General features: G+C 54.1%; 2 protein-coding genes across 4 annotated transcripts in view; both read right to left on the reverse strand.

The window, feature by feature from the left end:
* Window positions 1–3,990, reverse strand: part of SFXN5 (sideroflexin 5) — a 124,329-nt gene extending 120,339 nt beyond the window's left edge. For all 3 annotated transcript variants that reach the window (XR_014011379.1, XM_081207319.1, XM_081207318.1), the window contains exon 1: window positions 3,886–3,990. Coding sequence is in view for 2 of the 3 variants with exons in the window: in XM_081207319.1 (XP_081063445.1) it covers window positions 3,886–3,942 (57 nt within the window). In the remaining variant the exon portion in view is untranslated. The remainder of the gene's footprint in view (window positions 1–3,885) is intronic.
* Window positions 3,991–8,921: 4,931 nt separating this feature from the next.
* Window positions 8,922–14,284, reverse strand: part of RAB11FIP5 (RAB11 family interacting protein 5) — a 61,809-nt gene continuing 56,446 nt past the window's right edge. Inside the window, exons 5-6 of the mRNA XM_081206912.1 lie at window positions 12,851–13,040; window positions 8,922–11,872 (exon numbers count right to left, since the gene is read on the reverse strand). Coding sequence (XP_081063038.1) covers window positions 11,657–11,872; window positions 12,851–13,040 — 406 coding nt within the window. The 3' untranslated portion in view covers window positions 8,922–11,656. The remainder of the gene's footprint in view (window positions 11,873–12,850; window positions 13,041–14,284) is intronic.

Here is a 14,284-nt window from a genome sequence, read left to right on the forward strand (position 1 = left end):
TCGACTGGGAGGGTGAGTCCTTCCAGGACTTGTTTTGGGGATGCAATTGTACTATTGATTCCATGCTGTTCACTACCATGATATTTCTTCCTAAAGTTGGCAGCATGGAGCATTTTGCAAATAGTAATAAAGATCCCACACCTGCCAGGAATGTGAGAGCTGGTGAAGGACAGGGGTGGCCTGACTCCAGCCTCACGCTCTGCCTCTGCTTGGTTCTAGAATCCTCATGGGTCCCAAACACAATAGGAGGTCCCAGATCAAGAATGGTATAATGGTTGGGAGTTACTCGTGCGTAATCCTGCTCCGTTTGAGCATTAGATTGCCTGGTTAAACCCTCCGGACAGCACAGCCCATCTCAGCGTGGCTGCCCTTAGTCACTCGTGGAATCTGACTGTGGGCGTTTCTTAAAGCGTTGCCAACATAAGAGTTGTTTGACGTCCAATCATTTCCTCCTCTCACTGCGTTTCCTCTCCAACGAAGAGTCCTGGAGCCCCTGCACCTCCCTGTCCCGTTGCTCTCCCGGATCCCTGGTGTTACACTCATTCTCTTCCCCTACTTCCCAGCTGAGTCTCCCCCTAGCGCTGGGACCTTCTCCTGCAGAATCAGAGACCCTCTCCTTCTCCCGTGCCTCTGATGGCAGTTCCCTGACAAATGGACACTTGGCTCTTTACACACTGAAGGAATAACTAACCAGCACCCAGAGATTCTGATATGAGAAGCACCTTGCAGGATCAGGCCAAGGCTGCCTCTTTGCAAAAACCCAAGGTACCAGCGAGTCCTAGGCGAATCTGCCAGAAATGAGCCAGTGTTCCTCAGGAGCAGCACGCCCTGGCGTAATGGGTCTGTGTGCCTGACTGTTAATCAGAAGGCTGGTGGTTCGAGCCCACTCAGGGACACATGCGGGCAAGATTCCTGCACTGTGAGGGTTGGACTAGATCAGTGTTTCCCAACCTTGGGCCTCCAGATGTTTTTGGACTACAACTCCCATCATCCCTAGCTAGCAAGACCAGTGGTCAGGGATGATGGGAATTGTAGTTCAAAAACAGCTGGAGGCCCAAGGTTGGGAAACACTGGACTAGATGACCCCCCAGGTCCCTTCCAAGTCTACAATTCTATCTATGAGCCCTGTTGAGCCTGTATCTCACCCCCTAGGTGGTCATAGGCAAGCCCATAATTCTCCCAGCTCCACCTCATACAGGGATAACAACACTGACCTAACTTTTATTTTAAGAATGATTGCAATGATGTACATGATGCGTTATGCACACACTCAGAATGCACCACACCCACGGGAAGGGCTAGTGTTCTCCCTGCACCAGAACCCCTGAGGTTAATGGAACTGGGACCAGCGCACTGGACTTGGGCTCACAGCCCTAAGAGGCAGGAAGAAGCCAAGACTTAGCTGACCCTCCCGGACTGCAGAAGAGGGCTAACCTCTCTTCCAAGAAATAAGCAACTTGCAGCCTTTCCACAGCAGCAGGAACACTAAGGGAGCTTGCCAGTACATTAAAACCTCAGCGATGCTACAACGTCCTCTCCCCACCTTATTTATCAGAAGGAGGGTCAGTGTTGCCCAGGCATAGGCAAACTCAGCCCTCCAGATGTTTTGGGACTACAATTCCCATCATCCCTGACCACTGGTCCTGTTAGCTAGGGCTCATGGGAGTTGTAATCCCAATACATCTGGAGGGCCAAGTTTGCCTATGCCTGGTGTTGCCCAATGACCAGAGAGCTGAACACAGAGGCATCTGCATTGCCCCCAGACTTGGGCAAGCAATGAGTCTCATGTTCAGTTCCCCATCTGTAAAATGGGAATAATGATGGCTTATGTCACGAGGCTCTTGTGATTCTTTTTTTAATAAAAAAATCTATACTTGGCACATTATAAATCTTCTTGGATCATGTTAAATAAGTTGTAAGGATAAATGGCATTCAATTATCCCTTGCACTTCTCTCAAATATGAACTTTCTCCAGTTAAATCTATGATATCTAAGAGCCACACCCAAGCAAGTTTTGTCTCATTCAACCCACCACCTCCCATGGGATTTGCTCTCCGTCCTGCTTCCACCTATTCAGAAATCCAAAACCTGGAAGTGAAAATCCTTCACAGCCACGGCTGGTGGCTGGTCTACATGCGAGGAAGGCTTTCAGCTGCCCTCCAGAAAAGTCGGGCAAAGGACCAAAAGAAGCCCAGAGCGAGAAGCAAATAGTCCGTGTGATGAAATGAGGGTTGTCTAAAGGAAACTCACCAGGTCCTGTCAGACATTTCAAGGTCAGGAGGAAATGCCACAGTGTTTTGAGTGATCCACTTATTGCATTGGGACTTTGACCCTACAGGGCAACACGGCATTTATGAGCATATACTAACTGAACATTAGGCACAGTTTGCTGGAAATGTCTCCTAAAAAACCCTCCTTGCTGTGAATAAGGCAATGGCCAGAGCAGAGGAGGCAGAATGAAGACTCAGATGCTGAACCCCAATTCTGCAGTCCTAAAACGGAACAGGACTCAGCAAAGATCTGAGTATTATGAAGAACCACAGGGGGGCTTGTTCAAAGTGCTCTGGGTGCAGTTATGGGCATGCATCCCAGGCTAGCTCCCTGCCCCCCACCTGGAAAATACTAAATAATGAGAGAGAAATTAGAAATCCACCAGCAGCAGAATGCAATCTCTGCCTTGAAGGCACCCTTTAACCCTTTGCTCCCTGCACTGATTTGACAGGAGCAGGCTGGGATCTTTTGCAAGGTTGCAGATGATGTTGGGGTACGACTCCCCCAAATAAACTGCATGCAAACCCACGTCCTTCTGCAACCTTGCAAAAGATGTATAAAGGATCCCGCTAAAGGGACTGCCAAGGTTTCTCAGCTATCCTTTGACAGAAGATAGAGGGGTGGGCAGGAGATCCACGCTCTCTACCTGCTACAGTAACCGCTGCCTTTTTCTTCCCCAAGTACCTTAGAATCATAGAATCTTAAGAGTTGGACGGGACCCTGGGGGTCATCCAGCCCAGCCCCCTGCTATGCAGGAATCTCAGCTCAAGCATCCCTGACAGATGGCCGCCCAACCTCCAAGGAGGGAGAGACCACCAGCTTTTCAGGGAGTCCATTCCTCTGTCTTCCCATCAGGAAGTTATTCCTAATGTTTAGGCAAAATCTCCTTTCTTGAAATGGAAATGAATAATAAATTGTCTAGTAGCACCTTATAGACCAACTAAGCTTGTTCTGGTATAAGCTTCCGTGTGCAGAGACTGCAGATCTCCTTTCTTGGATAAGGATGGGTAAGACAACAGCGCTGGCAGCAAAGTTTCAACTGCGAGGGTTTCAGAGAGTGGAAAGTGCCCTGGGAGCAACGGAACAGCACCCACCCTCCGCGAGCCCCCGGCCGGATCCGACCAAGTCCGGGCTCGAGGCCCCCATTTCCAACACAGGCTCCAGAGACGCCTCTGGCCGCTCACGAGCTGCCTTCACCTAGAGAAACACTGCCCCCTCCACTTCGCTGTCGCAGGATGAGACCCGCTTAATGCCAGAGAGCCCCCACCCCGCGCTCCCAGCAACGGGGTCCGCCCTTTGGCGTTGCACCTTGTGGCGGGGAGTCCCGCCGGCCGCCGCTCTTCTCCCCAGGCGAGAGCCCAGCAGAAGCCCCGCCTCCAGCCCCGCACCGAGCCAGGCGAGCGCCAATCAGCGGGCGGCGTTCGGAGCCAGCAAAAAAGGGCGGGAATTCAAGCGGGCGAGTGGCGTGGCCGTGGCCCAATCAGCGCCGGCGTTGAGCCGCCGAGGGGCGGGGCTTGCTGAGGCAGGCGCTTCTTCACCGACGACCCCCCTCAGATACACCCCCCCTCCCCGCTCCCCTCCGTCGGCCCTTCGCGACGCGGCGGCGGCGCCCACCTGCTCGAAGCGAGGCCTCCCCAGCTGGAAGGGCGGGAAGCCCGCGCTCTCCGCCATCCCCTCACGGCGCCACGGGCAGCCAGCGAGTCTCCTGCGCCGCCTGGCCCCGCCCCCTCCGCCACCACCGCCTCCCATTGGACGAGGCCCACCGCAGCTCCCGCAAGGCACGCTGGGGCATGTAGTCCTTCGCCGCCCAGAGGGGAAAGCGGCCTCACGGCGCGGGAGGAGCAGGACGGGAAATGTAGTCCCGCCTGCCGACGTCGCTCCGCCCCGGGCTGCGCGAAAGGAATGGTGGGAAATGTAGTTTGAAGTTAGGAACCCGGGCCTCGCGCAGCTGGCCGGGCGAGGAAGAGGAGGCAGCGGGCGGCCAAGGGGCTGCATCAGCCGGAGGAGGAGGGAGGCCGGGCTGCCTGCCGGAATGGGGGGGCCTGGAGTGGGAAGGGACCCCAGAGGTCATCCAGCCCAACCCCCTGCAATGGCAGCTCCAGCATCCCTGGCCAGCAGCCACTGCTTGGAAACCTCCCCAAATCTCTTTTCTGATGAGAGCAGCTTTTGCATCTCATTTGGAAACCAAGGACCCAGAGTCTGGAGGAAGAATGGGGAGGCACACAATGCCAGATGCTTGAAGTCCAGTGTGAAGTTTCCACAGTCTGTGTTGATTTGGAGAGCCATGTCATCAGCTGGTGTTGGTCCACTGTGCTTCATTAAGTCCAGGGTCAACGCAGGAGATTTTGGAGCACTTCATGCTTCCTTCCGCAGACGAGCTTTATGGGGATGCTGACTTCATTTTCCAGCAGGACTTTGGCATCTGCCCACACTGCCAAAAGTACCAAAACCTGGTTCAGTGCCCATGGGATTACTGCGCTTGACTGGCCAGCAAACTCGCCTGACCTGAGCCCCATAGAGAATCTATGGGGCATTGCCAAGAGAAAGATGAGAGACATGAGACCAAACAATGCAGAAGAGCTGAAGGCTACTGAAGCATCCTGGTCTTCCATAACACAGCAGTGCCACAGGCTGATAGCATCCATGCCACGCCGCATGGATTTTCACCACTGCTTGGAAACCTCCGAGGAAGGAGAGCCCACCCTCTGGAATGTGGAATGGTCTCTTTAAATTTGAAGGTTCATTATTGGTCCACAAGATGTGTATTTCTTTAAGGGCCAGAGCAAATAACGTGACCTAGTTTTACAGCTGTGAAGCAGGTGCTGTTAAGGTGTGGTAGTTAAGCTGTTGGGTATAGTATATAAAGAGCAGCACCTAGCTTTCTCAGTACCCTGGTGGTTGGGCCATGCTTATTATAATTAATGTAAAAGGAGTTTTTGTTGTTATTGTTGTTGCTGTTTAGTCGTTTAGTCGTGCCTGACTCTTCGTGACCCCCTGGACCAGAGCACACCAGGCACTCCTGTCTTCCACTGCCTCCCGCAGTTTGGTCAAACTCATGCTGGTAGCTTCGAGAACACTGTCCCACCATCTGGTCCTCTGTCATCCCCTTCTCCTTGTGCCCTCCATATTTCCCAACATCAGGGTCTTTTCCAGGGAGTCTTCTCTTCTCATGAGGTGGCCAAAATATTGGAGCCTCAGCTTCACGATCTGTCCTTCCAGTGAGCACTCAGAGATGAATTCCTTATTAATGGATTGGTTTGATCTTCTTGCAGTCCATGGGACTCTCCAGAGTCTCCTCCAGCACCAGAATTCAAAAGCATCAATTCTTCAGCAATCAGCCTTCTTTATGGTCCAGCTCTCACTTCCATGCATCACTACTGGGAAAACCATGGCTTTAACTATACAGACCTTTGTTGGCAAGGTTTTGTTATTAAAACCTAGCCAAAGTTATTTTGCGTTCCTTGTAATGTGTGGTCTCCCCAGCACGCCTTCTGCAGTGCAACTAACCTGCAAATAGCCAACACGGAATAGCGGAAAACACACTCCCTCCATCTTTTGTGCACCCCATCCTCTTTATTTATTTATTTAATCATCTTTTTATGTGGTTTTCAAACGAAAGAGAAATAAAAAAATAATATCTACATCCAAAAGCGGTACAAAAGGAGCCACAGGAGCAGCAAGAATCCCAATTGCTGAAAACTGGGGGAAAAAGAAATTCTGCCAACGAAAAAGGAATGGCAAGAAAAATGAACTTTTCCAAGATATTCTAATTTTTTGAGTTTCACCTGTACTTGTGGTTTTTAGGATGGGGGGCATTTCGAGTTTTGATGTCCCCACCTGAAGGCTGCCGCTGCCCTTCTTCTCAGCCACCAGCCCTTGCAGAAAAGGGCTGGAGAGAGAAAAAAAATGGGAGGAAAGCAGGAGCCTCTGAGAAAGTCAGCAAAGGGATTATTCCCTGGGGGGGGGCAGCAACAGGAGGGGAGAGAACCGTGTGCTCAGATCCTGCTTCTGGGCTTCCTATAATGGGCCTCTTGGTGGAGTCTAGGGTCAGGTTCAAGGTGCCGGTCTTGACCATTAAAGCCCTTTGTGGCTTAGGGCCCTCGTATTTACGGGACAGCCTCTCCTGGTCTGCCCCGCAGAGGAGCTTCAGGTCTACAGTGGTGCCTCGCAAGACGAAATTAATTCGTTCCGCAAGTTTTTTCGTCTAGCGAATTTTTTGTCTTCCGAAGCACGGTATCGGAAGTTTTGGAAAAGCTTCAAAAATCACCAAAAACCTCAAAAAAGGCTACCACACCGCGTTCTATGAGTTGCTCATCGAAGTCAAGTCGCAACTGTATTAACGGTGTTAAGAAAAAGGAAACAAACTTGCAAGACGTTTTCGTTTTTCGTCTTGCGAAGCAAGCCCATAGGGAAATTCGTCTTGCGAAGCAGCTCAAAAAACGCAAAACCCTTTCGTCTAGTGAGTTTTTCGTCTTGCGAGGCACCACTGTATTAATAACCATAGTTTAGAGGTCCCGGGCCCTAAGGAAGTCAGACTATCCTCCACCAGGGCCAGGGCCTTCTCAGTGATGGCTCCGACCTGGTGGACTGCTCTGTCCCATGAGACCAGGGCCCTGCAGGATTTAACCTCCTTCCATCGAGCCTGTAAGTCAGAGCTATTCCACCTGGCCTTTAATTTGAATTCAGCCTGATCTTTTATTTCCCTTCTCTTCTCTCCCCCTCCCCTTTTATGAAGATCACCCGCTCTGAGACCCCACAGCTAATTCTCCCCTGGTCTCCTCGCTGGCCCAAGGACCAATTCAGCCAGCTAGCCCTGGGGATTTTTTATTGTTATTTATGTTTTTATACTGTATTTTATGCTGCTTTTATGATTAAGTGTTTTAAATTTGTTGTTAGCTGCCCTGAACCCGGTTTTTGAACCCGGAAGGGCGGGGTACAAATAAAAAATTATTGTTATTATTATTGGTGGCCACTGTGAGCCCAGGAGGCTGGGCAAAGTGGGCATTGGCTTTATCCAAAAGGCTCACCCCATGGTCTTCTGTGGGTACTTGCGGGTGCCTTGCTCTTTGCAGAGAGGGCAGCAGGGCCAGCCTGCCAGTCTTGGGTGGGAAGGGGCACTGTGCCCCCCCAAAAAGCCAAGCCCTCTGGAAAGTTCATGTTGGGAGGGGGTGCCACCACTGTCGGCGGGCATATTTTGGGGAAGAGATGGGTTGGGGTTCAGCGTCAAGAGGGATCTCTGTGCACCTGGGGAAACAGAGTGACTGGAGGGGGGGTCCGCTGCCCTTTCTCAGACAAAAGGGTGAAGCGGGCTGGGTGGGGGCGCTGGGCTCCGCCAATGCCCAGGCGTGTTCAGGCATCCCGGGCCCGAACACCTGCTTCTCTCGCAGGTCGCCCCTGATCTTGACCACCTGCTCGCATTGTTCAGCTGCGATTTGGCCTGTCAGTTTCCAACTCTGGGCGGGGGCTTTTTCCTCCCTCTCAGCCCTTCATCCCCCTGGATTAGCTGCAGCCCAACGGGGGCACCTGCTGAAAGCCATCACGGTGGGAACCTCCCCCCCTCCCAGAACTCCAGCTGGGAAGAATTAGGCGACCTGTCACACAGAGACGACACGCCAATCATTGGGGGCGGGGCTGCTTCCTGTTGGGACAAGCGAGGAGCAGGATGGAAGGTACCCCCCCCCCAATTTTGCAAAGACAACAGCAGAGGCTGGGCCTGCCCTGCCCCCTCCTCACTCTGCCACCCCCCCCCCCAAGGAGTGGGGTGGGACCCATGACTTCTCTGGCTTAAGAACCTCTTTTAAAGCCGTCCAAGTTGGAAGCCATCCCTGCCTCCTGTGGCAGGGAGTTCCGTAGTTTAACTCTTGTGCTGTGTAATTTCTTTTATTGTATTGTATGCTATATTGTATTTTTGACAATGAAGCCTCTGACACTAATTAGCTGAGCTGATGTGATGGTTTGTAACATTCCAACTACATGAGGAACAAAACTGTCAACAGCAAAACGTTCAGAATCCAGTTTCTCTGAGAAGGGATATTGTCTGTTTAGCACTGATTAAACCTCACATGGGCCCTATAGATAGGGGAGTTCCCAAGTCAGGCTTTGTTTGTGTAAATATTCATCTTTTTCCTTTTCAACCTTTCTGGCACTGCCTTTTCACTTCCTGCTGTTTCTTCCTCCTTTCTGAGCTGATCAACTGAGTATGATGAGAGATCGCTCAGTGAATGGGATAATGTTACGAGATCAGAACTATTTGGTCATGCAAAGAAGTGACTGAAAGCGAGGGTAACAGTCAGCAAGGGAAGGTAATCCTCACAGAACTTTAGCCCAATGGTTGCCATTAATTTGATTCTGAATTGCTTTTGGAATGTATTTTCATTAATTGACTGTGTGATTTTATGTACACTGTGCTATTTTTACTCGTTGTTAGCCACTCTGAGCCCGGCTTTGGCCGGGGAGGGCAGTATATAAATAAAAATTTATTATTATTATATTACTATTTTACCTGTCTTGAAACTTCCAACATTCCTCTCCACTGTATGTCTCTGAGTTCCAGCGTAACAACTTTGGAGCTCCCCGTTTACGTGTGGGGCTTATGAGGCTACTGCAACCTTTGGATTTGGGGCATGGGAATAAAAAAGGCAAACCAGGAATTTCTAAGCAACAAATTCAACCATTTTATTTTTCCTTTAAAGTGCTTAAAACAGAACAAGCTTTCCCCCCCTCTTTTTAAACAAACGTCACCCAATGAGATTCTTAAAACAAGTGAGCACCTCAGCATGAACCCCACGCCTGGGAGTAAAATTCCCCCGTGGGGCGGGATGGAGGGGGGCAGGGGTGCTCCCAAACTTGCTCAAAGGGAAGGAAGACGTTAACTAACACTGCTCTCCTTGGGACACGGTTTGCTTGGCGCTGGCCGGTCGCCCTTCGGGCCAGGAGAGGAGCCCAAACGAACAATTAAACGAAACCAACCGGCCCCACGCAGAACACTGCAAGGAAACTCTTGCCAGGAGGTAAGAACCCCCAGGAAATACTGAATGGTACCTTTCTCCTTTCCCAACCCGGCGCCCGCCAAAAGCCTTTGGGGAGCTGCAGTCCGTGACTTCGGAAGGGCACTGGATTGAAAGAAACCTGCTGTGGGTCGTGAGGCTTATTTGGCAGAACGTGAGAAACGTGGAGGCAAACTGTTGATGAGAACCACCCTCGAAAGCGAAGACCCTGCAAATCCAGAAATATTCCCCCTGCCCTCTCAAAACGCGCCCCTGCAAATCCTCCCCAACAACTACCGTCTTGGGATGGGGGCAGCCGGCTCTCCTCCCCCTTTTTAAAGCTTCCAGACAAGGATGTGGGGGGCAGCAGCACCCCAATTCCAGGAGGGGGACAAGGAGCAAGGCAGCTGCGCATTTTTGGCATCGGGATCCGGGGATCGAGGAGTCGATGGGTGAACCTTGCAGCCCCAGCTCCCTGGGGAGAGAAAGGGGGCTGGGGTCAGGGGACCTCAGGGGCCGGAGCTCAGCACCAATGACCTTCCTGCAGCGAGTGGGCCATGGAGGCCTCCACACAGGCAGGCAACCAACAGGCTTGCCCCTCTCCTGGCAGAGGCAAACTGAGAACGCCCTGGCTCAGCCCACCTCATGGGTCCCTGGCGCCCCCTCTTCCTTGCCCAAAGACTCCTCTCTGAGCCGTGCCAAGGTCAGAAGGGCCTGATGCCTTTCTGCTGAGCTCCTCCATCGCCCGCGGGCAGCTGAACCAAGGGGCAGCACAAAGGCCGGCCAGAGTTGCTCCACCACCGCTCGCTAGCCCTGGTCAAGTCAAGCGGCCGAAGGGGGAGGGAAGGAGGCTGTGGCTGGTGGGAGAGCTGACCGGGAGGCTGTAGATGGGGGGGGGCAAGGGGGAAAGCCCCCCTGCAGCCATTGCAGGGGGGTGGGGAGAGAAGAGGGATATAGCGCTGCCCAGGTGGGCAGAGTAAGAAAAGAATCGGTGGTCCACAATCACCACCCTGGGAGAAGCAGGCAGGACTCTCCACGGCCTGGCAGCCCCTTTCTGGACCAGGAAAGGAGGTCAAGCTGAGGCCACCGGATGACCGGTAGCCAGGGCTACGGGGCAGAAAATCCACGGCCCATCGTTAAGCGCAGAGAGATGCGCAAAGGATGATGCGCAAGGGATGGAACCGAGGACTGGAGCTTCCCCCGAAGGCATCGCCATTCCCCAAGGGCCAGGTGTGTGTTGGGGGGGAGTGCAGGCTGCCCAGGTCTCCTCCTGGGGCAGGAAAGGGCCAGGGTACCCCAAGGCAAAGCAGAGACATTGCAAGGCCTGAGGGCACTGCCAGGTCTGAGAAGGAAACCCAGAGCAGGAAGCCACCTTCAAGGAACCACACACTTTGGTCCCGTGCCGTTTGGTCACCCGCAAAGGAGCAGGGTCCTCCTTCCTCTGGGCACCCAGAGACTTTCGCCCGGGGCTTCTGGCGATGATGCCAAGCCCCCTTGCCCTGCCTGAGGACATTACCCATGTGTTTCTGCTGGTCTGCGGCGCAGGAGTCGCCACGAACGACGCAGCGCACAAGCCTGTAGATGCTCCGGCGCATTTGTCCTCCCCGCGAAAGAAAAGGCACACTGTTTTTGTTCTGATTATCGCAGCAGGTGTGGGGAGGGGGGGGATGCAAAAAGGACGAGGTGCCACTGCGGTGCCCTCCTGCCAAGTCCCTGCCGCCACCCCAAGCAGAGAAAGAGGAGGGAAAGGGCAGGCAGGCAGAGGCAGAGGCGGGTTGCAACTTATTCCAGCATGCAATGAAAACAGTGCCAGGCGCTGGGCCAGGACAGCGCCCCAAGTCCTAGGCAGCCCCCCCCTTGCCCCCCGGGGGCAGGTGAACCTGGCGAGGTGCTGAGCGGTTGGCGCAGGCTGGGCGATGCTAGTCATTCAAGGAGCACAGTGGTGGGGTCTGCACGCCATGCCCTCGGCCCACCAGGAGGTCTTTCCTGCACAATCCATCTCCCTGGTTTCGCAGTCCATCCTTCGGCCACGTCGGCTGGCTCCCCCCAAGGAACACCCACCACCACCACAGACAGGGAGCCAACAGCCAGACAGAGTCACCATCCCAGGGGACGGGGAGTGGATCCGAGCCCTGGGCGTAACTGCGGGTGCTGCGATGGACCGGGAAGCTTGCAGGACGGGAGGTGAGCGACTCTCCAGAGAACGGCGTCTTGCTCAAAACCGGCTGCGTCCCACAAACACCGGCGTCCGGTTCCCCGTGGCCCAGAGGTCCGGAAGCAAAGGGTCCTTTCCGCAGGGCCTCTCCTTCCCGGGGGGCCGCCTTGAGCCAGGAGAGGGGGCCGGGAACTCAGGAGTGGGGAGGGCAGAGGTGTGGCGGGTGGAAAGGGGGGTGGGGGCGTTATTTGGCTGCCTTGGGCTCCCCCTCCAGGGGGATCTGCAGCAGCCGGGGAGACTGCTCCATGATGCGCACCAGGAGGAGGTCGATGTAGTTCTCCAGCTCGCGGACCTGATCCTGCGTCTGGCTCAGCTCCGCCTCTCGCTTCAGCAGCAGCTGGATCAGCTCGTCGTGCGTCAGGTGGTAATACTTGGCGGATGGATCCAGCACAGAAGAGTCCTGGGGGGGGGGGACAGAGGGAGGGGCCTGCAGTCAGCGGAGAAGCAAGACTTTTCTCTCCATCGGGACAAGGACCAGCAAGCACTAATAATAATAATAATATTGCCGCACAGGGGGCAGAAAAAGCCACAGAGGAGAATTTTAGGAACACCAGGAGAGGCTGTTGGGTCAGACCCCCACCCCCACCCCCCGGAAGGCCAAGCCAGGCTGCTCCGCCTCCAGATGGGCACCCTGGTGGGGCATCAGGAGGTGGCCAGGGGGCTTCCAGGAACTGGGTCTGGGAAAGGCGAGCGCTATGGGATCTGTCGGAGCAGGGTCTTCTTTCGAGGCAGAATGGCCCCCATGGCGGAGGGGGCAACAGGGGGGAATCCCAGGGGGGCACAAAAATAATCTACCAGCCCAAGAGCACAGATGCAGGAAAGTCCCTTCTTCCCGCAGCACAGGGTTAAACTACGGAACTCCCTGCCACCGGAGGCAGCCTAGCTGTCTTGAGAAGAGGACTGGGCTGATCCATGGGGGATCAGGGGCTCCCAGCCACATGGGCTATGCTCTGGGTCCACGGTCAGAGGCAGCCGGGCTTCTGAATCCCAGGAAGGGGGGGGCGGTTGTGCTTGAACCTTGCTTCTGGGTCTCCCAGAGGTTGGCCCCTGTGCAAACAGGGTGCTGGACTGGGTGGGCCTGATCCTGCAGGCTCTTCCTATATCTACGCACTTTAATTCAAGGTTCTTCTTCAAGGACAAGAATAAGGGCCACTGACTGCTGATTCAGGACTTTAAATTGTCCTTTTATATCAAATTTCCTTTTCTGCATATGCTGTAATGCTTTCCTGTTGCTATGGCCATTGGCTAATGCGAATAAAGTTTTATCTCTCTCTCTTCAAGGACACTGGAAGCCCCCCCCCGGAAAGAGCCCCCACCTCTGCCGCCCTTGGGGCATTTTCTCCCACCCCCCTCCACCCTCTCGTCCATCCCCCTTTACCCTTTTGGGCTCCGGTTTCTCCAGCTGGGAGGTGGGCGCTCCCCCCGCAGTGACGCTGACGGCGCTGCCCGGCTCGCGCTCCTGGCCACCGCTCCGGACAGGGGTCAGGCTGCCCGCCGGCCTCTGCTTCTCCTTCTCCTGAGGGGGGTTTGGCCCCGGAGAGCTGCTGATGGGCTTGACAGGGTGGGGGCTGCAAGACACAAGCGGCAGCAACAGACGAGTCAGGCTCACAAAACAGCATCGCCCCCTCCCCAAGGGATTCGCATAGGAAGAGCCCCCCCCCCAAACACACACACACACACACCAAACACGGCCAAAGGGGAGGGACACCCAAAATCCACTGGGGGAAACTCCCAGAACAGGGGTAGGCAACCTAAGGCCCGGGGGCCGGATCCAGCCCAATCGCCTTCTAAATCCAGCCCACAGACGGTCCGGGAATCAGTGTGTTTTTATATACCGTATTTTTCGCCCCATAGGGCGCACCAGCCCATAGGGCGCACCTAGTTTTTTGGGGGGGCGGAAATAAAGGGGGGAAAATTATTTTTCCCCCAAGGCGCGGGGCTGGGGAAGCCCGAGCTTCCCCCGGCCCCAGAACAGGCAGCTCTCGGCAAGCCGTGGGAGCCTGGCGCAAAGCCGTGTTTCAGGATGTAGGCTGCTATCCACAAGCCCAGGGAGCCCAGCGGGAACCTCCGCGGACTCCCCAGGCTTGCGTATAGCTTCCTGAAGCCTGCACTGGCCCCATAGGACGCACACACATTTCCCCTTCATTTTTGGAGGGGGAAAATGCGTCCTATAGGGCAAAAAATACGGTAAGTAGAATGTGTGCTTTTATTTAAAATGCACCTCTGGGTTATTTGTGGGGCATAGGAATTCGTTCATTATTATTTTTTCCAAAATATAGTCTGCCCCCCACAAGGTCTGAGGGACAGTGGACCGGCCCCCTGCTGAAAAAGTTTGCTGACCCCTGGACTTGATGGCTCTTGTCTTTGAATCAGCTCCCCTCCCTGTCCTTCTCCATTAGGCTGTAAACTGTGAGCAAGGGCCTGCGGTTACCGTATTTTTTGCACCATAACACTCACTTTTTTCCTCCTAAAAAGTAAGGGGAAATGTCTGTGCGTGTTATGGAGGGAATGCCTACAGGTGGCATGCCTACGGATTTTCCTCCTCTAAAAACTACGTGCGTTTTATGGTCAGGTGCGTGTTATAGAGCGAAAAATACGGTAATTTTAGGCAATGCTTTGTTCAGAAAGTGTTCTAGAAACAATAGAGAAAATTGGGGGACAGGGGTTGGGGACAACCAGTAAAAGTGTTCTGGAATCCCCACTGCGATTCTTTCAGGAACGGGGACTGAAACAGTCCCAGTAGGTCTTGGCAGGGAGCAGCCTGGTGTCCCCCCAAAGCAGATTCACCGGAGAGCCCCGATTTCTGCTCACG

Source organism: Podarcis bocagei (assembly GCF_964188305.1).
Source record: "Podarcis bocagei genome assembly, chromosome: 9".
Classification (NCBI taxonomy): Eukaryota; Metazoa; Chordata; class Lepidosauria; order Squamata; family Lacertidae; genus Podarcis; species Podarcis bocagei.